The sequence below is a fragment of the Vanessa cardui genome, chromosome 6, assembly GCF_905220365.1.
Source record: "Vanessa cardui chromosome 6, ilVanCard2.1, whole genome shotgun sequence".
Taxonomy (NCBI): domain Eukaryota; kingdom Metazoa; phylum Arthropoda; class Insecta; order Lepidoptera; family Nymphalidae; genus Vanessa; species Vanessa cardui.
Window position 1 is genome coordinate 9,908,941 of NC_061128.1, and position 23,863 is coordinate 9,932,803.

The 23,863-nt window shown below is 29.1% G+C and overlaps 2 protein-coding genes across 2 annotated transcripts; one reads left to right on the forward strand and one right to left on the reverse strand.

Moving 5' to 3' along the window:
- Nucleotides 1–591: 591 nt before the first annotated feature.
- On the forward strand, nucleotides 592–21,522 carry LOC124530658. Its single transcript, XM_047104908.1, has 7 exons — nucleotides 592–712; nucleotides 16,757–16,897; nucleotides 17,251–17,358; nucleotides 18,639–18,794; nucleotides 19,142–19,305; nucleotides 19,755–19,911; nucleotides 20,778–21,522. Exons 1-7 carry the CDS (start codon nucleotides 680–682, stop codon nucleotides 20,880–20,882), a joined length of 864 nt encoding a protein of 287 aa, XP_046960864.1. The 5' UTR covers nucleotides 592–679; the 3' UTR covers nucleotides 20,883–21,522.
- Nucleotides 21,523–21,694: 172 nt separating this feature from the next.
- On the reverse strand, nucleotides 21,695–23,863 carry LOC124530764. The gene is made up of 2 exons (XM_047105040.1): nucleotides 23,246–23,863; nucleotides 21,695–22,416 (listed from the first exon to the last, which is right to left on the reverse strand). Exons 1-2 carry the CDS (start codon nucleotides 23,434–23,436, stop codon nucleotides 21,894–21,896), a joined length of 714 nt encoding a protein of 237 aa, XP_046960996.1. The 5' UTR covers nucleotides 23,437–23,863; the 3' UTR covers nucleotides 21,695–21,893.

Here is a 23,863-nt window from a genome sequence, read left to right on the forward strand (position 1 = left end):
CAGCAATAACTCAAACACTGAAACCATTCAATCGTTTATTTTTTTGGTAGCAATTTTACACCCCATAACATCACCAAATTTTGGTGTTACCAAAGTTAAATTTTTATAGAATTTCCGCAGCTGTTCTTGTTCGATAGACTCACCAAAATAATTGATTATAATGCTATAAATTATATTATTATTAAGCTCATTTCCTTTTCATCGACGATAGAATAACTTAAATATACACTAACAGATTACAATCATACAATATAATAATATATTTTTTCTATTTTTAGTTAGTAACCGCAGCTCAACTGTGGTCGGTGTTTCTAGGAGAACGAACGAAGAAATACTACAGTTGATAGTTTTATTATTAAAGACCAAATCGTAGACGAATTGACACTAACGTATTAATAAACTTTGACAACATAAAAGACAAATAAATAATTCCTGACAAGTTTGTAATCCATTGCTACTTCATAATAAAATAACTCTATTCTACAATCCAAGCAATCAATGAATGCCAACCGGGGGTCAAGAGTCGTGAAGATGAGACGCTGAACGGGTTTTGGGGGGGCGAGGGGGTGGTGACGTCATAGGAGGCTGCGACGATATATAGGAGATGAGCACGCGCATCAGACTAAGTAATTTTGACTCGTGAAGACTTGTGTTACGAATAAGTAATATTGAAAAAAAGATGCTGCGCTTTGGAATATTTTTAGCCGCAACTGTAAGTATTAACAATTTGTAAACTTTACGCAAATAATAAATTGTAATTGTTTCATATTGCCGTGGATTATTCTGGAATATAGGTAGCAATAATCGTTTTCACGAGGAAAATTAATTTTATTTGTTTATTATGTAATATTTGTATACTAAGAGTGCACTGCGCAGTTGTTTCAAAAGAAAATAGTCGTAAATTAATGCATTCTGCATGCATTTGATTAAATGATTTCTGTTTCAGAAACGTAACGTGAAACATTATAAAATTATTAACAAATCACACAATCAATTATTCGGGTAATTTTATTTGAAATTCACAGCTCATTGAAAAATACACAAGTATAGTCTTAAGGAAAGATAGTTTTTTGTCTTTGCGTGACATACAGATTATTATAAACACGAAAATATATACATGTTTATATTTCCGTATCTATAATATATATAATTATATAAAATTTCAATGTTCAATTATAGGATCTAATATTATCGTAAGATCAAACCGTGTATGTCAGATTGAAAGAGCTTAAATGAATTAAATTATTAGTTTTATATATTGAGGCTTAAATATTTGTATATTTCAGTCCATATATTTAATTTACAAATTGAATATCATTGGCAAAATATAATTAGTTGATATTTGTCAGGTCATTATCATTGTCGTAGTTCCTTAGCCTATATAATAATATTGTATTTATTTTATTTCTCCAATTCGCTCTGCCTAGTAACATCCCCTTATATGTATATTATAGTTGATATACTATTAGCTTTTCCGTCACGAGATTTTCTTACAAATTATCCAACGTTCATAGTTTCATGGTAGTCACACATGCATAGTATTATTATAGTATGCAATAGTATCATTGCCGTAGTTCTCTAGCCTATATAATATTGTATGTATTTTACTTCTCCAATTCGCTCTGCCTAGTAACGCACCCTATAGTAATATATACGCTTATAGTATATCAACTATAATTAGTTGATATACTATAAGCGTTTCCGTCGAGAGATTTTCTTACAAATTATCTAACGTTCATATTTTCACGCTATTCACAAATGCATACTAATAATGATGCCGTTGTAGTATGTAATAAATGGAATATGCTTAATTGAAATAGTCCTTAAAATCATCATATAAGGGGATGTTAATAGTCCTTAAAATCATCTTTGAATCGTAATTTTGTGAGATAAATTAAATTTAAACGACCGATTGTGTTTTAAATGACAATAAATATAATCTAAGAAACTCAGTTACTCATTTTCGTAAATATTCGTTTTATAGTAATAAATTATATATTTATAGAATATAAAATAAATAAATACATTACAAATATATTTAAACTTAAAATTATTTTTTTAATGAAAGTTACTGTTAAACGGAAATAAAAATAGTTCTGAAAATTAACATTCGTTTCTAGGAATTAGTTGTGGGTACAAAAAGTACAAGTATTTTTGTCATTAATTAATGAAAAAGCCGTTTGGTTGTTAGTAATTAAATATTATCTTATAGATTCCAATTTATAAAGTGTATTCTATTATAAATTTATTGTATATTATGAGAATTTAAATTATATAAAATATTGTACAATATTTTAATTATATCAAGTTGGAATTACATATTTAGCTATATTAGTAGCGCATTCAATTATATAACATAATATAATATATATTATATTCATAAATAACTAATATATAAAATTCAAATTGAATAGTATAGTTATGCACTTACCAAAATTAATAAATAATATTTAAATAATATAGTTCCGCGGAAATAGTGAGTGCACAAAAAAAGTTTTGTAAATGTTATCAATATTCACTATAATTTTTGTTCCAAAAAAACGTCAATGTATTTTACGTCAAAGAGAATATAATCACTGTCATGTCGCAGATATTTATTAAAAAATAAAAAGTAAAATTGATTAGGACAGTTATACATGTTAGGATTAAATTATAAGAGACTGTTTGTTATTTTGTTATCAGAATCATAATTTATGCCACGTTTTTGGAACTTTTATCTAATTTATTTCATCAGTCATTGATATTTTTCTATGAGATAAAAATTAATGTATTTAATACGATACGAAAGCAAAAATTACATTTTAACATTTTAGGTAAACATAATCTATATTTATATTATAAATGTGAAAATAAACGTGTCAATCTGTCTGACTGACGCTCTTTCGCGACCAAACCGCTGCATCGAATTTGATGATATTTAGTAAGAAGCAAGCTCGAACTCTAAGAAAGGACATAGGCTACTTTTTTACCTGACACATGACAACCAACACCCTAAAATGCGAACGAAGTCGCAGGCGACTAATAGCTTTCTTAAATTAAGATATTTTTAGTGAAAAAAATACAAAGGCTTTGTAGCGGGGTAAGAAAAGGTTTGTCGCCTTAAGATCTATTTTCGTGTGCTCAGTATGAGGTATAATCTGCTTAACCGATCAAAAATGACATATTGTATCGCAATGATTTGATGTTTAGACTCAAAAGGTACTAAGAGTTTAAAACTTGATAAAGGAATGAATGAATTTGAAAACTGACCAAGGTTTTTTTTACTCTGACTGTACATTCATCATATATGAGAAATAACAGCGCGTTTAGGAGAGAGATTTTGTAGATCATAATATATAGAACATAACGTTTGACTCCTACTTTACTTCTGTTTCATTTAAGAAAAGAATACAGCTCATCATATAAAGGTTGCAGACTATATGACTATCTACTTTATGCAAAAACAACTCTATGATGACTTCGTTGTCTCGTGAATTCTAGGGAGTTCTAGAAGATTTTGTACGATTTAAGAGTTTTCGAGAATGTAAAATAACCTTACTGATACGTCATATATTTCCCCGTTTATCGATAATCTTAAGAAACCGGTTGATGAATAATGTTTTAATAAGGTATTCTTATTAAGTTCAAGATCATTTTTTTGAAGATGTTTACGAAATAATATACGAATGTGAACAGGAATACGCCTCAGAATACAACATAATTTTTTATTTATCAATAAGAAGACACTTGTTATTTATGATATGGTATAATCAAATTAAAATAATTAAAAAAAAAAACACTACCTACAGACTAAAAACATGTAAACTATAATTATGTCTCGATGTTTGCGCATCAACCGCTTCGTTGTATAGATCTCATATAGCGTAAGCTGATTTTTGTCATAGTGATTATAGAACGATTGCTACATATGAAAAATATATTTTATTTATTATAAAAATTACAGTTTCATTATGATAAACTCCAGTCGTAGATTTGCAGAAAATTAAAGAGGATTCTTTAAAGCTATTTACTAAATTGTTACGACTTACAAAAAAAATGTTTTAGAGGGTGGAAAAAGTTGAAAAAAAAATGTTATAGTGCGACACTAATAATACATTTATCCACGAAGGCGCGCTCTCTTACGTTATCCCGTATGTGTTTGTTATTAAAGTTTGGTATACCCTTTCAATAAAAAAAAACATGTTGAAATAAAAAAATATATCCTAAAATTAAATAAATTAATAAGTGTTTCTAAAAATAATCGATGAATATATGTACATATTATGAGAGTAATACACTTTCCGTATATACCTACTATGTTAACTATGTTTATTGATATTAATTTCTAAATTATTCAATTAGTAATTACGTACACACCACGTCAAAAGCGTATTGTATTTTGTAACAGTGATGTGACTATATCCGGGTCAATTCAAAGGTCAATTAAAAAGGATACATAAAATAATAAAACACCATACATTCATCATCATACAATTATATTTCTTACAATCAAATTAATCAATAATGTCTTTGTTGTTTCTATTTACACAAAAAATGCTATAAAAGAAGCATGTAATTAATCAAAATGAATATCAAATCAGTGAAGGATTTTTATTATTATAGTTGTTTTGTTAGGGTGTGTAATCGAATAATTATTTAATAAGAGAGGCGTATAATGATTAGAAGCAGAGGAAGCGATCTCAGACGGACATCTTGACGGTGGCGACATTTCACTAGTACGAAAAAAAAATGCTTTTTTTATGTAATCATCGTTTATAATTATGTCTACGAAACCGTTTAGTGTTACTTAAAGAGTACTCATTTAAACCCACTCCATTTTAAGGATTCCGTACCAAAGGGTACAAAAACAACAACAAAAATTTTTCAATTCAATTTTTTAATAATTTCCGATGTCTGTCTGTCTGTCCATCTGCCACCAGGCTCATGAACCTTGATAGTTACACTTGAAATTTTCACAAACGATGTATTTATGTTGCTGAAACAACAACGATTTACTAAAAAGCAAATGAGTTTTCAAGCTAACAGACATGATTTTTTGTCGCTTTATTTATAATTAATAATAAAAATAGGGACAGCATATATGGTATTCACATCGGGTGTTATTAATAATGCCTGAAAACAAAAGCATTAAAAACACTTATAGACATAGCTTGATATGCAAGAGAAAAAAGTTGAATGAAGGACAATAATTATAATAACTTGAAATGCAAAGGCAGAACCGTATCCGGTCTACAGAATAATTACATTATTATAACTATATTATTAATAATTGACTCAAATATCATCAAATTGGTCAATGCGAAGATAATAATATTGCAATAATTAGGGATATTTTTTATTAATAATAAAAAATAAAAGGTTCCGTTAATATTTATGATATACTATAATAAATTAATTACGTATTCGGAAAATCCAACAAGTTTTTCGTATCGCTTTTTTTGTTTATTATCCTTAGAAAAAACTTTAGTCTAATAATAGTTATCAAAGTTTTCATTAGTCTTGAATGATTAGCTGATTATATAAAAATGTATATTGATGTTACGATATTTTAAGTAATAAAAACTATTAGTATTTTAAATCAATGATTTTTCGATAAACGTATTATACGGTTCCATCTCTTTTTTTAAAAAATGAGTCAGTTTTATTAATTATGAAATATTCATTGTATTTACAATTATTGTTGTATGGACCTTCCTTATTTATGTAACGTCATAAAATTGATACAAGAAAATAAAAAACGGGTCACTTTATTTGACCCAAGCTAGAGTATCATACTGGCTCATCTGCTCAATAAAGAGCAATACTTTGTATTGATATTCAGATGAAAGTATTATAGTGTAATACATAATATTTAAAATCGCACATAAAAAATGGTGCATTGATATTGTAAAAAGTATATTCCTTACAGTGCTAGCTTTAGACGAAAATGATCGCTCACAGTCAGATGGGCTATTTTTATTTCAATCGCTAGTGACGGCTGATGAAATCTTATACAAACGTATGTTAACAAAATTATTAACACAAAAAATGATATAAGATATTGATTTAACAGAAATATAAAAAAATAACACAAGTTTTATCCGCTCTTTAAGTTAATTCTTACTCATGTGTGAAATCCGAATCCGGTGTGCAAATGTTGGTCACAGTCAAGGTGAATTTGAATTGGTATAAGGTGCGGTCAAGTGTACACGCAGTTACACTAAAACATACATTTGTATACTTTATATTATTTTTTATAAGAAATAAACCTGTTATTGTAATTACAATATAAATAATAATTAAAGTGACAGATGATTCTTATTAATAATAAATTTTATGTAAGAAAAATTACATAATTGGAATCTCAGATTTTATTCGAACAATGCCTTTGTTAGAGTACTCCAGAGACGCAATATATGTATAAAAAAAGTTGAAAAATATTTACGTAACATTGCAAATATTAATTTGTATGTAACGTATATAAAATATTGAATATGTTAATACCTAAGTAGGCCACAAAGGAAATATATGACAAAATAAATAATGATTTTTTTTGGTTTCTGTCCTCAAAATTAGAACATTACGTGGGACGATCGCTCCGTCGACCTATTTTATGTGTATTCTTTAATAATAAGAAGGCGTGAGGCAAACAAGCTGAATCTCTTATTGTGTTCAGACAGTATAATGTGTTTATATAAAAAATAAATAAAAATTTACTTTTTATTTTGATGCCTGCATAATCATAAAATTATGATATGTACCTACTATGTAATTTTGTGTCTCCGGCTTTTATAATGTTAGTATTGTTGTGTGTTTGTGACTTGAATACACTATAAGCGATAGCAATTGTTGAGAGTCCGCACTACAATTCATTTTAGCAAAGGATATTTCTTATCAGATAAATAAGAACGAAAAATGTTTTACTATAAATTTATATAGTCTGTATCTATTTGTAATTTTATAGGTAATAATTTTAAAATACTATTGATATAATAATCAGTAAACTTTAGGATCGATAAATGGTGTAGAGTCATACATTTGTTCAAATACATTTTAAAATTATATCTTCATTTAATATAGACTGGGTAAATAATCTAACAAAAAATGTTTATGACGATAGAAGTCAATTAAAGAGAGATCTGATATTTGTGCTTTTGTATTTTTTACGACGTAATAAATATGGATATTTAGGACTATTTAACTTTCCTTGTTTATTTTTGTTACTGGCAACATGACTTGAAACATTTATAACATTTATTATACGTAGTAAGTACGTTTTTATACCAGTGCACCTTGTTTTTTAAAAATCTATATTATTTAATGGGCGATTTGTTCATCTAGTTATATAGAAGGCACTTATTTAATTTAAAGAAATAAGTTTTATAGTTCTCCATTCAAAATATCTTCACTGATTTATTATACATGCGATTTTATACGTACGAAGGCATAAATATTTCGACCTTGGCCTTGGAAGCTAAAATTTCCCGTTTATCTCGATTGCGATTTCAATATTAATATTGCGTGTCGAATCGTCGATGGAGAGTAAAAGTAAGAGCGAGATGATGATAGCAAACAAAGGAACCGACAAAAGATGTTTTTAATAATCAAGTCGATATTTTAAATTCGTTATTCAAATGAAAATGGCGGTCAACTTCTGACGTTCTATTTTTGAATATTGCGTGATAATGAACTCGTTTGTTTGTTGTTATTAATATGTTAATAAGTTTGGTTTTAGGCGGAAATGTCAGTGGTGATACGTTTTGAGGAAGTGTTTTATTTGATAATTCCGAAGTCTTTGATATTTCTTAGATATCGCGTATTTAGTTTTTGCAAACAATTGCGGATGTTTGAAGATGAAACAATGAATTTCAAATCAAATTATTTTATTACATATAGGATCTTATAATATGTATTACTTACATATTGATTGACAAATATAACACTTCCAACTGTTCGAAAAAGAAAATACTCTTACTGAGGGTAAGGGTGATTTCTTCTCAGTAAGGGTATTTTATTTTTCGAACAATCAAAAAAGCTGAACGATTTACATTAAATATAAAAAAGAAATAGACAGATGGCGATCGCTTAATTTCTAAAGCGTGTTATCAACAATGTATTTACTAACTATATAATACCCTTTTGCACGAAAAACGAAATCGTTCTTTTTTTTAGCATAATATGAATTTTAAACCTTATCTAGGAACTTGTAATAAAACCACACACACGTACATATGTGTACATTGGCCCCCAGAGAAGTTATTGACTCTATGCAATCGAGTAGCAGGAGAAAAAAGAATGTGCTTGTTTGGTAACAAATAAAACGTATTGTTAGTGTCCTAATATAGAGAAGCTAGTCTTTATCAAACTGCATCTTTAATAATTAACTCTTTCATATATGGACATAATAATAAACGGTATAATTGTAAGATTGCTTATTTACTAATGTTATGATTTGCGGGTTCGTACATGAGTTACAAAACCCGGGCGCCGCACTTTAGTAGGCGCTCCACTGATGATGGTCAAGCGTTGGGCCATCAGTGACAATCCAAAGTAAAATTATTAATAATTATGTAATATAATTAAAACTTTTGTAAATGTATAGTACGACATTACTGCCGATTTATAGAAACAATAGAAATAGCTCCCTATAGCGCTATTCGTCGCTGTAGATTCTCGCGTCAGTTTAACTTGAGAAAGCAAGTGCATGTAAATCGACGTGTCAAATTGACGATAATATTAAAAGTTATTACGTTTGTGTAAAGATCATATTGACATGAGAAATAAATATTAATAATTTGGGATAGCGTACTCAATTTGGATGTAATCGGTTTTACGAATTTTGCCGATGTTACATCTAAGTTGTGTCGTACTAAATGTTTGTGTTAAGATCATATCCACATAAGAAATAAATATTGATAATTTGGGATGGCGTACTTAATTTGGATGTAATCGGTTTTACGAATTTTGCCGATGTTACATCTAAGTTGTGTCGTACTAAATGTTTGTGTTAAGATCATATTCACATAAGAAATAAATATTGATAATTTGGGATGGCGTACTTAATTTGGATGTAATCGGTTTTACGAATTTTGCCGATGTTACATCTAAGTTGTGTCGTACTAAATGTTTGTGTTAAGATCATATTCACATAAGAAATAAATATTGATAATTTGGGATGGCGTACTTAATTCGGTTGTGATCGGTTTTACGAATTTTGGCGATTCTACATCAAGTTGTGTCGTACTATAACTAAATAAAAAAAAAAACATTTTCACTTGACATTGACATTTCATTATATTATTGAATTATTTACAAGCTATCGATGAAACCGGTCAATGTCTTATTTTATTGTTCAAGATCGTTCCATTTATGATTTCGAATTTAAATGTTGAAAATAAAAGTCTCATATTTTATAAACAATTAATATTAGACTCTCGAATTAACTTCAAAAACATCTTCGGTCATTATTTATTTTTTATTAATGTTATTCAGATGATGAATATAAAAACATTGCTGTAGCTAAATCTTGCATTGGCGGAGGTCATTTGCTATTGTTGTCTTATTAACCGACTTCAAAAAAAGGAGGAGGTTCTCAATTCGTCGGGGCCTTTTTTTTATATATATATATAATTTTAAAATGTCATATGATTACCAGTGTCTGTATTTTCTATCGTCATATAGTTAAAATATTATTAATAAATCTTGAAACTTTAATCTACTTCGTGGAATAGGACCTAAACTATTTCGCATGACGATTAAAAATTTTCGTTTACTTCTTCTGTAAATTATGGACAAAAGGCTTTTAGTTCATTCGAAACTTATGTTATATAGCCGTCGCCTATTTGTTCCTAAAAAAATCCCTAAATATTAAAGTAGACAAATAAATCGTAGTTATCAAATCAAGTTATAGCTTATTGAATGATACAAGTTAATCAACATAGAGCAATTAGTTTGAACGGAAATACTGCAGAAGTTAATTATTTTATTAAAAATGTTAATCACTTTGACTTTACCTAGAGTCTTGCAGTATACAAATATAATACATGAAACGATGTCCGGATTGCATAAATTAAAACAATAATAGGCTGAAAAAACCGTAAATGTTATAGGAATACCTAATTAATTAAAAGACCACACACTAATTTCATAGTTGGTTTTGTGTTAGGGTAAAAATTACAGACTTTTAGGCCTTTTATATATTATATATCGACGGTCACCACACCTAATGACAGTGGCTCTGTTATAAATTTCATTCTTTTATAACCTTGGGAAATAAGATCCTATGTCCCTTGTACCTGTAGTTATACTGGTTTACTAATCTATCAAACCGGCTCACTCATCCATCAAACCGGAACACAACAATTTTTGTTTTTGGCGGTACTGTTTGGCGGTAGAATGCAATTATGATGATGAGTGGATGGTATTGGTACCTTCCCAGACGGGCTTGCACAAAGCCTTAATATTTAATTTGGACACCTTATATTATTGTGACATTGTGTAATTATTCTTATAATTATTCTCAGTGCAAGATGATATTATTCAACTAGCTTGTCCTGCGGCTTGATTACAGCCAGCATGTATGATTTTGCCCTTATTGGTTGTTTTCCTCGACAAATGGATTATCTAACACTGAGAGAATTTTTCAGATCAGACCAGTAGTTCCTGAGCGCGCGTTCGAATAAAACAAAGAAACTCTTCAAGTTTGTAATATTAACGTAGATGAACAATTTAGAAGCAAATTAATTACCTAGTTAATTTGAATTAGATAAAAATTTAGTAATAAAAACCTAGTTCACATCAGTATTGTTAAGAGTGGTTCTTATTTGCTTCATAATGAGATTATTTAAACAGGAATCGTATTTAAAATCTATTTTTTCGTTTGACTATGTGTTTGCTTATTCCATCTAAACTACACGATTAATTTTAATGGATTTTATTATTCAGGTCCATAGTTGTTTTCCGCGACTTCGTTCTAGGCACTGTTAGTAAAATATTTGGCATAAAAAAGATGCTCTTACTTATTTTCACGCTCGTCATTCTAAATATTATCAAATTTTCAGTGATTACTATATATATAAACTGACTTTATGTATTATATTATGTATATGTATATATGTATATTAGCATAGATAAATGTAATATAAACATTTAATGTGATTAGCTTGTGTCTTTATATTTAATCTCTGTGACGAAATAAAAATATAGAAAACCTCCTTGCGTCGTTTGAAAAAATACAGTATATTATATTAAGTTAAAAAAAAATTTGATGAACAAGTAATTTATATAGTAATATCGAATTTTTAATGACGAAAACCTTAGATAAATAATAAATATATGTTGTAATTCTACATAATAATGTAATCCGTGATAATTTTTAAACAGGTATGTATCATCTGATCGTGTCACCAATATTTTTATATACGGATATCGTTTGCACGATTATGGAAATGGAACCAAATAATGTGCAAATATTTTATTGGTGACTCACTGATGTGTAACATACGCATTATAATCGTTGTATTTAGATATAAGGTTTTATATCTAAATACAACGATTATAAAGCGTATGTTTAATATATATATATATATATATATATATATATATATTTATATTTATACAAACTCATTGCAATGACGATATACTTTACGATCTAATTAAACCTACAAATCTTAACAAATTACCTAATATGTTTATTAGAAACAACTATCTTCTACTTTCAAGCGAATAAGTTAAAATAATTAGTTTTAAATAAAAAAAAGTGACGGCACGTAAATGTCTCACAGGTTTTAATCTTTCGCATAATCATTATGATGTTACAATAATTGCCGGTATCGACGTCGCTTACGTTAAAGGAGCTGCTAGCCAAGTTATTAGTACATAAAAAGGAATTTCTTGGATTTTAAACTTGCTTCAAAGGCAAAGTTCATTGAATTCGGTTTAGTGGTTAGTGTTTAAAAGAACCACAGTCAGACAGAGTAACATTTACATTTACATTATTGGTATATAAATATAAACATAGCCTGGTAAATACATAGATACCAGAATGTAGTCAACGAAAGTGTTAAAATGTTAATAAAAGTACTACGTGTGACACTTTGTCATAATTAATATTTATAATCAAGACCATATATTCTGGTTCGAGTGAAATTACTACCGTAATCTTCAAAGTAAGGTGATTCCGTCATATTTGTTTCTAAGTTATATATCACAGTCTTAAAATAATATAAGGAAGTGTCTAAAAATAGAGGTATCAGTTAATGTTGTGTTAACTAAGTTAACACGATAGACGCTCTAATTGTCGCCTTTTTCCTGTATATTGTGTAATATTAAGAATTGTATTTGCTCGTGCTAAAAAGTAAATATTTACAAATAGTCGTATATCAATCGATGTTTGACACTGCTGAACAGTAGAGGACAAAAATTATTAATATAATTATTAATTATATAATTTATTCCAAAAAATATGAGGGAAATGAATCTGTGATTCGTCTGAATATTTTTAGACAGCGTTAGCAAAACGCTCACTTTGTTTGTAAAATGTTGAAGGCAAATTGATAATGCTTTTAATCGTATTAAATTCGCCTCGACTCGTTTAGTATGGTAACCATGATTTCAGGATAAATAATAATTTTGATATGTTAAGACAAGTGTTACGAAAACGATTTAGTCATCCTCGATTCTTTGTTATCTCGTGAGTAAAACATGCATTGTTTTTTTAGAATAAGGAATAAGAGTAAGTATACCACGCCTACGTTGATAGAACTCTGAGTATTGTGTGTTATTTATTGACTTTCCTTCGATCCAATTTGTTGATAACTTAACAATTTTCAATATTTGATATAAAATCAATTTCAACTCGATATTGTTGGTTGAGGTAATTAATGTTATAGTACGACACAACTTAGATCGAATTAAGGTACGCTATCCCAAATTATCAATATATATTTCTTATGTGAATATGATCTTTAGACATACGTAATAACTTATTGATGAAATACATAATATGATGTTACATCATATTATGACCAATATGACGAATATAATAATATATTCGTCAATTTGACACTCGGTAAAGTGATGCACTTGCAATCCCGGGTTTAACTGATGTGAGAATCTGTAGCGACGATGAGCGTCGAATTGCGCGATAGGGAGCTATATCTATTGGATGTGTAAATCGGCAGTGAGCGGTTTTATTGAATTTGCTGATGCTACATCTAAGTTGTGTCGTACTACACCATCGTTTATTTCAACTGACAGTTCTAAGCTGTTACCTCTAAAGTTTATTTGGAAGAACTCATAAATAACAAAACATTTTGAATGTCTATTTCAATATAATAATGAAATACGAAATCGTAAATTGAAACGATTTTAAAAATTATTTTAAAGATAAATTTATTAAGACAGCGAGTTTAAATAATTTGAACATGTAATAAAATACTTTTAACATGTCATATTAAATATTGGATGATATATTTATTTCCTAACTAAAGATAACGTCATGCTGTGTGTTAATATTACTATAAATTAGAAGCTCCTAATAAAATTATGAATGGGCTTTAAAAATATATATAAAATACTACATGAAGCTGTGGCTCCACCTTCACAAAATTATTAAAATTACTTATAGCACAGACAAACACACACAAACAGTCCAAACCGATTTCAGCCTTCGGGTGAATTAAAAAAAAAAGTAGCCTATGCTCTTTCGAAATCGGTTCAGTGGTTTAAAAGTGAAGTGATAACAGACAAAGTTACTTTCGCATTTATAATATTAGTATATATATATTTAAATATATATAAATTACTATCGAATATTGTCACATTTATGAAAAATGTGTACGTTTATTCAAAAAAGGTTGAATATCGTAAAAAAAAGTAAAAATTTAATTTTTCAAATTATGTTAAATTGTTTTTTATGCTTATTTATTGATGTTTTATCCAAAAGAATAGATTTTTTGTGATAACTATTCAATAAATATTGTAATCTGATACCTAGAGATTCAATATTGCTTATTTAATGTGAAATTAATTTTTATTTTATTTTATTACCATCGGAACGAGATTTATCGGAATTATATAATAATGAGCTACACGTGTTCGGTATATAAAATATAGACTTGTTTTTAGAATGACTATGCCCGACATTTCTTTAAGACATTTGAATAGGTTTTGTTTTTTTTTTTTTAAATGGTCCTGTTGTCGAAGATTAAATGGTATTCAGACACCAATAATACAAGTCACATATAAATCACTTTTCATAAAAATTTAAACGTATCTCCGTGTATTTTGGTCGTGCCCGAAATAATTTAAATAAAATTAGAATGAGTTTTGGATTAACGACATGCATCCTTTGCGTGTTGCTCTTCTTTAAAAGTATTTGGAAATTAAAATTCCAGGAAACCGATTACATTGAGGGAATTTCGTAACGATTTAAGTTTTAAATTAGGGTCGAAATACATGAAACAAGACATTGAAAGTGTATAACATAAAGGATTTATTTTTTATTAGTATTTTTTTTTTTAATATTTTCTCGAAAATCATTTTTTTAACAGAAATCAAGAGCTCAGCGTGTATATATTATTTGGTTTGAGTTAATATTAATAAAAATGCAAATAAAACATTACTTAAAAGGGTATACTTAGTGTTGCTTCTTTTAGTAAAATAAATGTTACCAAGACAATAGATAGATAAAATCCAAAGGTTAATCTATAATGTGGAGAGTTTGTGAATTATAATGGAAGAAATACTTATTGATGATACTTGTATTAAATGTTGCCACTTCATTATAAAATTTATTACCCTTCAAACATAATACAATTTTAATTTATGTATGAAAGATTTTGGGTAATTACGAGGCTAAGAACGTATTAAGGCATCGCAGTAATTTATGAAAATATGTTATGACTCTTTATGTTTAGGTGTTGCCTTGTTATTAACTTCGGTATAATTTTCAAATAAAATTTGTAAATGTTATTTTCCTTATTATTAAGACAAATAATTAAATATTTAATATAGAGATGATACAATCTATAAAAATAAAACGTAGTAATATCTTGTTTATATTGTTTGTTTGTGTATTCATATTTATTAGTCATCCGCGTCACATCAATAATATTCTTTGATATGTTATGTTTTTTTTTATATAAGATATGAAGGCGCACGCGCAAATTGGCCACTATAGACGTTGGCGTTAAAAATATCAACCATCCCATCGCCAATACGCCGCTAACCTTGGTAACTAAGATGGTACCTATAACCCTTTAAGCGAGTAATCACCCTTCAAACCGGAATACAATAACGCTTAAATCTTATTGTGTCTGGTAGAATTAATGATAGGGTGATACCTAGTAAATATGGAAATGATATATTTAAATATTATTAGGAAATATCAGAAAAACAATCATATGTTTTTCGCGCGGACTTTGAACATAGGGAAATAGAATTTTGATTATTTACATCTTAATATATTTAATGGACATTAAGTTGTACCTTTTAATACGCATTTAAAGAATCTCCGAATTTCGGAACGTAATATGGTTTAACCTCTTTAGAATTTGCTTAAAACGATATGTCCTAGTTGTAGTATAGCTATTGATTTTAGTCAAGATACATTTCTCTAAATTTATTTATGTTTCAACACACGCATATATCTAAAAGTATATCCAAAAGTGTTAATATATATAAAACATTGTATGAACATTTTTTTACAATATTTAATTTGCTTATAATTTTCTCTTTTGCAATAACTAAGTTAAATTATTGGAAATTTAAATAAATGATAATTTATGTACGGGCATTAATTAGTTATTCAAATGACTTCGAAGAATCGATAGACGTATTTGTTTAAAAAAAAGGATTTGATCAGTGCACACTCAAGTTCTTTTTTTATTTATTTTTTATATAGAGTAATTAGAAGTTCTGTTTTTAAAATTTTACATCTTATAGAATTATTTTATTAAAAAAGATAAACGAATCAAATGACTATCTATAATTTAAATCTGTGATCAAAAACTAAACCAAAAAGTTCTAGAACACCATGCAGTTTTAATGTTTTATTAATAAAATAAAAAAAAAACTCGTCCCATTAATTATTTTTAAGTGTAATCGGACGTCCATATTAATGGGATGACGACATCCTATCCTCAAGTTTACATTACGTGTGTACGATATCCGGTTTACTTTGATGAATGACTTACGGTCTTGAACTCTTGATCATGACACAGGCGAATATTTATTTATTTTTGTCATTATTATTTAGTCATTTATATTTTATTCATCTTTGTCTATCGATATAATTAACAAACTAATTACGCATATAACTTTGTACGTTATTATATGTTTGATGTGAAACATGGAAATTTGTATTTATTGCAATATTTTATAATGAAAAAAATATTTACATTATTATTACTACAATAACATATAAGAACCAAGTTATACTAAGACATATCAAACAACACTTGTGTTACGTAGTACGGACTACTTAGAGAGTCATGCCGTTTTCCGTCACAGCATACGAGTCGGTCTTACTTTGAGGATTTTTTTTAATGAATATATAAATTAAATAAATAGATTTACTATTCTTTAAAAAGGTATTAAAATATATACTACTATTAAGGTTCTTATATGCATAAGTACGACTGCTTTTGAATAGTCGCCTTGTTTTTATCAATTTTATGCGTTAACAAAAAATTATGATTATTGCATATAATAATTATAGATAGAGGCTTAAAAATATTTTTCATACCACTGATATAAAACTATATATTTGTTTTAGGTGGCGCTATCAGCAGCTGCACCCAACCCCGTCTCCAATATTTTGGAATTGGACATCTCACCGGAAGAAGCCCAGAAGTACCTCAACAGTCCACCATTCACAGAACCCAAGCTGGCTAGTCGTACAGCTGTCTTGCCATTGGTAAGCTTTTTATACTAAACTTCAATGAAAAATCCCCAAATACAGTGCTTACTAATTTCATATTCATATAAGCGTGCTTTAAATGTTATGGCATAAATATTACTTGATAAACTCCTGAGAATCGCTAGTTTTTCAAGAAGGAGTCGTTAACTGGCGTTACCGAGTTACAAGAATAAACAAATGCCAGTTTCCATGCTAATTCTCATTCAGATTTTTTAACAGAGAAACGCAATACATTTTATCCGATATATTTGTTGGTAACTTAATAATTCTTTCTAAATGAACTTCTCATTTGAATCATTACAATTTCTAGGATGTAAATTTACTATTATTACATAATATTTATGATACAGGTAAAATACAACGACCCGAGGTTTCGCACAGCCGAAGCTGGACCCACTCTCGGTCACTACTGGAGAAATGGTCACGAAATCGAGAACCCTGAAGACTACGTCGATGAGGTAATTTCCAATTTTACACTATAAACGCAATTATTCGCGCAAGTATTTTAATAGTATCTTAGTTCATCGTCATCATCATCATCATGATCAGCCTGTATTATTCCACTACGGGACGTAGGTCTCCCCCAACGCCACTGAGCTGATCTTCCGTCTTTCGCAAGCATAGAATTATAAACGATATATTTACTTAACCGTAATATATAAAGCCATTGAAAACATTTTCCAGTACTAGTACAATATTAAAATTACTAATAAGATCCAACAAACAATGCTTCCCACAAAACATAATGCAGACTGTTCACAGTCTTTTAATCATTCTCTACTATATTGTGCATGTATTGTACATACAAAGCATCCTCTTGAACCACTCTATCTACTAAAAACATTGGTACAAAATCAGATGTATAATTTTAAAGATCAAAGAATATATGTATAGAGACAGACATCGGTAAGCGACTATGTTTTATACTAGGTATTATTACTAATTTACACTTCATATACAGTCGAACTTTCTTCAATTATTTCTTCTATTTTACTTCTATAGCATCAGTACAATATGTTTGCTATAGCAATTCTATACAAATAATAAATTCCCCTCCATATCGTATTAGTGCTTCCTGAATACCATGCTTAAGAAATAAATAGTCTTAAGGCGATATTATGCGTCAGGCGTTTTAATTGAACAACAAACACATTTATTTTATCCGCTAATGAGCTGTGTATATATAATTATAGGCTTCATGTAAATTACCTCTTAATAGTCATGTACCAAAAGAAGATAAAAATATGTCATTATAGACGCGATGTCATCGATAAATACGAACATGATATGTATAACTCTTGAGAATTTAAATTGTTAGTAATATTCCTTACTGGTCATTTTTAAAGATCTTGCGTGGTATTGGGCAATACATTTTGTTAAAGAATTATTATCAATCTTGACTTTATTTTGTTCACGATATCAACTGAAATTACAATAACAACTTCATTATTGTTAATTTGGTATAACCTATGAGGCTCTTGAATTAATTAGGTCTTCATTTGGAATCAGTAGCTTTGCACAAGACCTTTTACGGTGAGGTAGGAATAATTCGGTACTTGCTTCCTATTGACAAAACAAAACTATCAAAAAAAATGATTGAACGTTTAAGGACCTCATCAAACCCTTACTGCCTTAATAAATTAATGTTATACATAGTGTGTTCCCTTTACGTCGAATTACGTAAAGGCTCTAAAGTAGTATTTCTTCCTTCATTTAATACGCACTTATTACTTTAAAGGTATACAACGCAAGACAATACCACGGTCAAGACGGCCTAGGTGCATATGCATATGGTTATGAAACTCCTGAATCATCGAAGGTCGAGAACAGAGTTCGCGCTGGTGACGTCACCGGGTCCTACACTTACAAAGCTGGAAACAATGAACTTATCAAGGTTTGTATAGATTTACCTTGTCCATAACTACGATGAGATTAAGACTGATTGAAAATTACAAAGTTCCAATTGTATATTTATCTTATAAAGGAGGAGACTTGACATTTTTGGATCGGTAAATTACAGTAATTATTGAAAATTCTTAGGTCTATGTAAACGGTCTTAAGAATAGGATTAGTATCGTCTGTGTCTAACAAAAAGCATGTCTGGTGATCTAAATAAACATTATTGTATAATTTGTGTTACGGTTGTATTATTAAGCCAGGGATTTTTGTTTGTTGACAATATGAGTTTATATTTTTGGGTGTTTTTTTATCAATTTGCATTTTTTTTCCATTTTGCTTCAGGTTCGTTATTGGGCTGACAGCCAAGGTTTTCACCAGGAGGACAACATTCCCAAGGTTGTGTTGAAGCCCGTTGAGGAAGCTGAAGATGTAAGACAGGCGCGTCTCGCTCACGAGAAGGCCTGGCAAGAGGCAGCCGCTGCCGCTCGTCAGCAACCTGACCCACAGTAAGCTATAATTGCATATAGTTGATTAAAACTAGCTAGTACCTCTTTAATTAGATTCATTCCACCTCGAATAGTTACCTACTTATGACCGGAAAATTCGTATGACAATTTTTAATAATAGGAATCTATAGGATAAACTTTAAAAGGCTACTTTTAATCGCAGTATTTGTAGACATCTATTTAAATCGTTTGAATTTCAATCTGTAATTTATAAATCTAAAGAAATATCTCGTCATTGAAAGACTGCTTATTTCTTTATTGTTATTGTAATCATTAATTAACGAATTAGTTTCGATCATGTACTTCCGACCTTTCAATAAGTGATCGCGTGGCAGAAATAAATACTTCCATTGAATAAGTTTTATAGTTGTTTACTTGAGTTTTATGGAACCATATGTGACAGAATATATTTTTAATTATATATCATCAAATATTAAACTATTTTTCAGAGGAGAATACTACGGACAATACGAATACCAGCCCTCTGCGTCTGTGCACCAACCTGCCTATGCTGCTCCCGGACAAGTGAGACAAGAACGTGATGTGAGGGACTCTTACAACTACCGACCTTCCAGTGGTCCCTCTACTGAAGAGCCAGAACCAACGGTGAGTCCTGTTGTTATCACCTAGATTACTAAAGTTTTTTGAATTTGGAAAAGGTATCATTATTCATCAATAAGCAATTGCAATAACGAAGTTGAAATCTTAGATGAAAAAATATATTGTAAAATGAGTAGGGCAAGGTGTTGCTAGAATAAGAAGTATTCAAATATTTCATACAGTTTTTTTTATATATATCAAATAAAACTTTTTAGTAAAGACGAACATTTACGTGGGTAGAAATTTCAAATATTTGACTAGAATACATATAACAAATGAAATTCAAGGAATTCACGCATTCTTGATTAATAACTTATAGATCAATAATTACGAGGCTATATTGACTCAGACAAATATTTGAATGCTCGTAGAACCTTGAACTTTATATAACAATGTCAAAATTATATCGGCTTTGATGTCTAGCGAAATGTCATAACAAAAATTTGTCATAATAGTTTTCTATCGGCTCAATTCGCATTATAGGGGTTGTTTGTCATTGTATAATGATAATATGAATTTAAAAATATTATTATTATTATTTATTTCATTACCAGCAAAATCATATACAATTGCAAATTCTTTGATTTCGAACGAAACAGATTTAGATTTTATTTTATTCAATATCATATATAATAACACAACCAGATCCGAAATTTTTAAAATTAGACCTATAATTTTTGACCTAAAAAGAAGAAATTGTAAATAGAAATCAATCAATGAGATTTCTAGATTGAAAAAAAAAAGAAATAAATAACAATGATAGAAAATAAACATTAATGCAGTACAAAAATATTGTTGAATAGGACTAACAAATGACTACTTGTAGTATATACCTATTGATTTTACCTGATGCGATTCTTTTTTGTTTTCAGGGACCCCCACGTGGTTTCTTTTACCAATTCGACTACCCCGTCTCGATTATCGTACCCAAAAGCAGTCTCCAGGGTGAGTCAGTAAACCCCCAGAAACCCTACTGATCCTTTAATCTATACACTTAGATTTATCTTAGGATCTAATGTTTTAAAACAGATTGTGATTATGTATAACATATTAAATTTAAAACGGATTTGTAAATGTTTTACCTGTTTTATTTATAACATCGATTAGATTTCAGTATTTTAAATACATTTTTGATTTGAGTCATTCAATTATTATTCCATGAAGGTCACTTCTGTGATTAATTACGCTTGCATATTTGGAATCTTTATTGACTTCTAAAAGATGTTATAGAGTAATTTGTGTTGCCATTTTAGTTAAGTAGGTTAAAGTAGCTGTTTGTAATCATTTCATTAGCACTTCTACTTATAATATTTCGACGAAAGTAATGGAAATTTCTAGAATTAAAATTCCGTCTATTTTGTTTAATTCTTTTGATTTTATTTTAACGATATTTCATGATTCGATTGGACTGGTGTTTAAAAGAATAACATTGCTTCGCGTTGGATTTGATTTCCAAAATTTTTCATGGTTTAGTTTAATATGTGTTTTTTTTTATTCTCAGTTAATCTCTTGAACCCAGTCTTGATTTAACATTAGCATCTAATGTAAGATTTAATTGCCAATAATCATAAAATATATTGTAATATCTTTCGTGACAATAAATAAATATGATTGAAATATTTTTGTTTTTATTATAAATATACGCATTTATTTACAACTCACAAGATCCGTGTAACGTAAGTACTTACTCATACATAAAAGGAACACATGAATGAATTATAATATTTATTCATTAAGTATACAAATAAAAGTATAAAATTAATTTATTATTTTATCAATTTTCTTTATTAAAAAAAATGAATATCAATGTTATTATCATCGGGAGATAATGCTCATTAGAAATATATAGTTTCTAATAAATCTAATGAAATATTTCGCTGTCATAATTTGTATGACGTGTAAAGTACAGACTACATACTTACTTTTAATTTCGTTTTGTATATGCTGGTGGAAATTGTCAATCGAATAACGTTTGATGCAGAACTTGTTTACAATTGTACTGGCAATATCGGCCTGTTAAAGCCATTTAATGGCATCATCATATTAATAGGTCTCAATATGTTTTCCCTTTCATTCTTTATTTGCAAATTATTAAGTAACGATTTCAAGCTAATGCCTTTAGTTGATGCATCCATTGAAGGCCTCTGAAAAGGTAACCTTTGGCCAATGATGGATATGATACCGGATATTCCATTAGCAATACCGTTATATGCCCAAGAAATCGTATCAGGTACATTAATTTCAATCGGTAAAAAGGGTATGGCTGAAATGAAGTCTCCAATAGAAAATCTTCCATTTGGAAGCATTAAAATAGCCTTTTGCTCTTCAATTATTGGTATCGGTTTAGCATTAATCACAACTGAGTCTGAATCTTTATCGTTTGATTTAGTGTTATAATCTCTTAATTTTAATTCGTGATCGATATTGTTATTCGTATCCTGTTTTTCTTCCACGTTCATATTCGCTTGATGTTCTGGCAGAAAGAATAGTAGTGGCGGAAGTGGATTATTCCTGAAAAATATAATGATAAAACTTTACATAAACTATAACTCGCTCGGTAGATATTTTTTTGTACAAATTGGAAATAAAAAGAATTATTCTGTGATAAACGTGAGGGAGTCAGAAACACAATAGTTGGGACAGGTAAGGGCTATTAATATTTACATAAATATGTTACCATCCTTCTCAAAGGTACCTCCTGATACACATATTAATGACTTGTATTCGTTTAAAACATAAAATTTGAATTTAAACTGTTCACCAACTTCCTTTAAGGTTCAAGAATGTTATCAAAACCCCAGTTTAGATAGCAACAAGCCATGGAAGCATGGAAACTAAAATATTATTTATCTTATTCTCAAAAGAGTGAGAGTTGATTGCACTTTTATAATAATGATAACGCAGCCAAAAGGGATTGTACTTAAAATTTCGCTACATGTTTTTACGAAAACAAATTGTTGTACATATACAACAATCTACCATAGTAGAGGTTTGGTCCCTGATTGCAAGAAAACGTTTGTTTTTGATTCTTATGATTTTTTTAGAAGGATCAGATTCATACGATTACGCAAAACAGACAAAACTGACTTAAATTAACTTTGACTCACACTTGTCGGTCTTACCCTTAGAGTATTTTTTGATAAACTACCTAACCTATATTGACAGTTTGCAATATTTTAACTGCGGTGGAGTTTATATGTAAGTAAAGCAATTCTAATGAACGTCAGGATAAGTAATGATGGATTGATATCTACATAATGGGAGGCAAAACTTTGTGCAAACAAAACAGTGCAATAATGAAACTCTAGCTGATAGTATACATTATTGCAATCGCACTCACAGAGCAATTCGTCCTGACATTTGATTTAACTGTTGTATCGCTTGTAATTCCATTAGTTGCTGTTGAATGTTCTGTTCTTGGGGCTGCATCAGGCTTTGATAAGGCTGAAGTAATTGCAGATGCAAGGGCGCTGAATACATAACAGATATCCGAAGACAAAACACTGTCATAAAGAGACTTAACGAAACCATATTTATCACGTTTAATTGTAACTTGTTCACTGGGTTTATTTTCCACGAAATGCGTATACATTCAAATCACTTTAACTTAAAATGAATTAATGTCGTCCATAACACATTTGCACTTTATATTTCACAGTAGATTTTCAGTTTTTGTAGTATTATTTTACTTATAATTTGTTATAAATATTATCGATATTGTAACGATGAAGTAGGCAGTCAGGAAGCGAATGCGTGTGATGATTGTTTAACTATTATTATGCACGAGCTGATTTGACTACTGACCCACTGACAGAACGTGACCTTGTCCTTTGGTGCTTTCTTTTTTAGGGTTCAGTTATTATTTTTAAATATGGATGACCATTATTTAGAACAAGTTACTAAAACTCTTTCTCAAAAAATATGTATGACTTTTTTATTCATAAAAAATGAGCTGTGA

What these genes read in the sequence shown, in the direction of transcription:
- LOC124530658 (XM_047104908.1), top strand. Translation starts at nt 680, where the DNA reads ATGCTGCGCTTTGGAATATTTTTAGCCGCAACT. An exon ending in GAAACAATGAACTTATCAAG is followed by an intron (nt 18,795 to 19,141) that starts GTTTGTATAGAT and finishes ATTTTGCTTCAG; the next exon opens with GTTCGTTATTGGGCTGACAG. An exon ending in CGTCAGCAACCTGACCCACA is followed by an intron (nt 19,306 to 19,754) that starts GTAAGCTATAAT and finishes ACTATTTTTCAG; the next exon opens with AGGAGAATACTACGGACAAT.
- LOC124530764 (XM_047105040.1), bottom strand. Translation starts at nt 23,436, where the DNA reads ATGGTTTCGTTAAGTCTCTTTATGACAGTGTTTTGTCTTCGGATATCT. An exon ending in ATGTCAGGACGAATTGCTCT is followed by an intron (nt 22,417 to 23,245) that starts GTGAGTGCGATT and finishes TATATTTTTCAG; the next exon opens with GAATAATCCACTTCCGCCAC.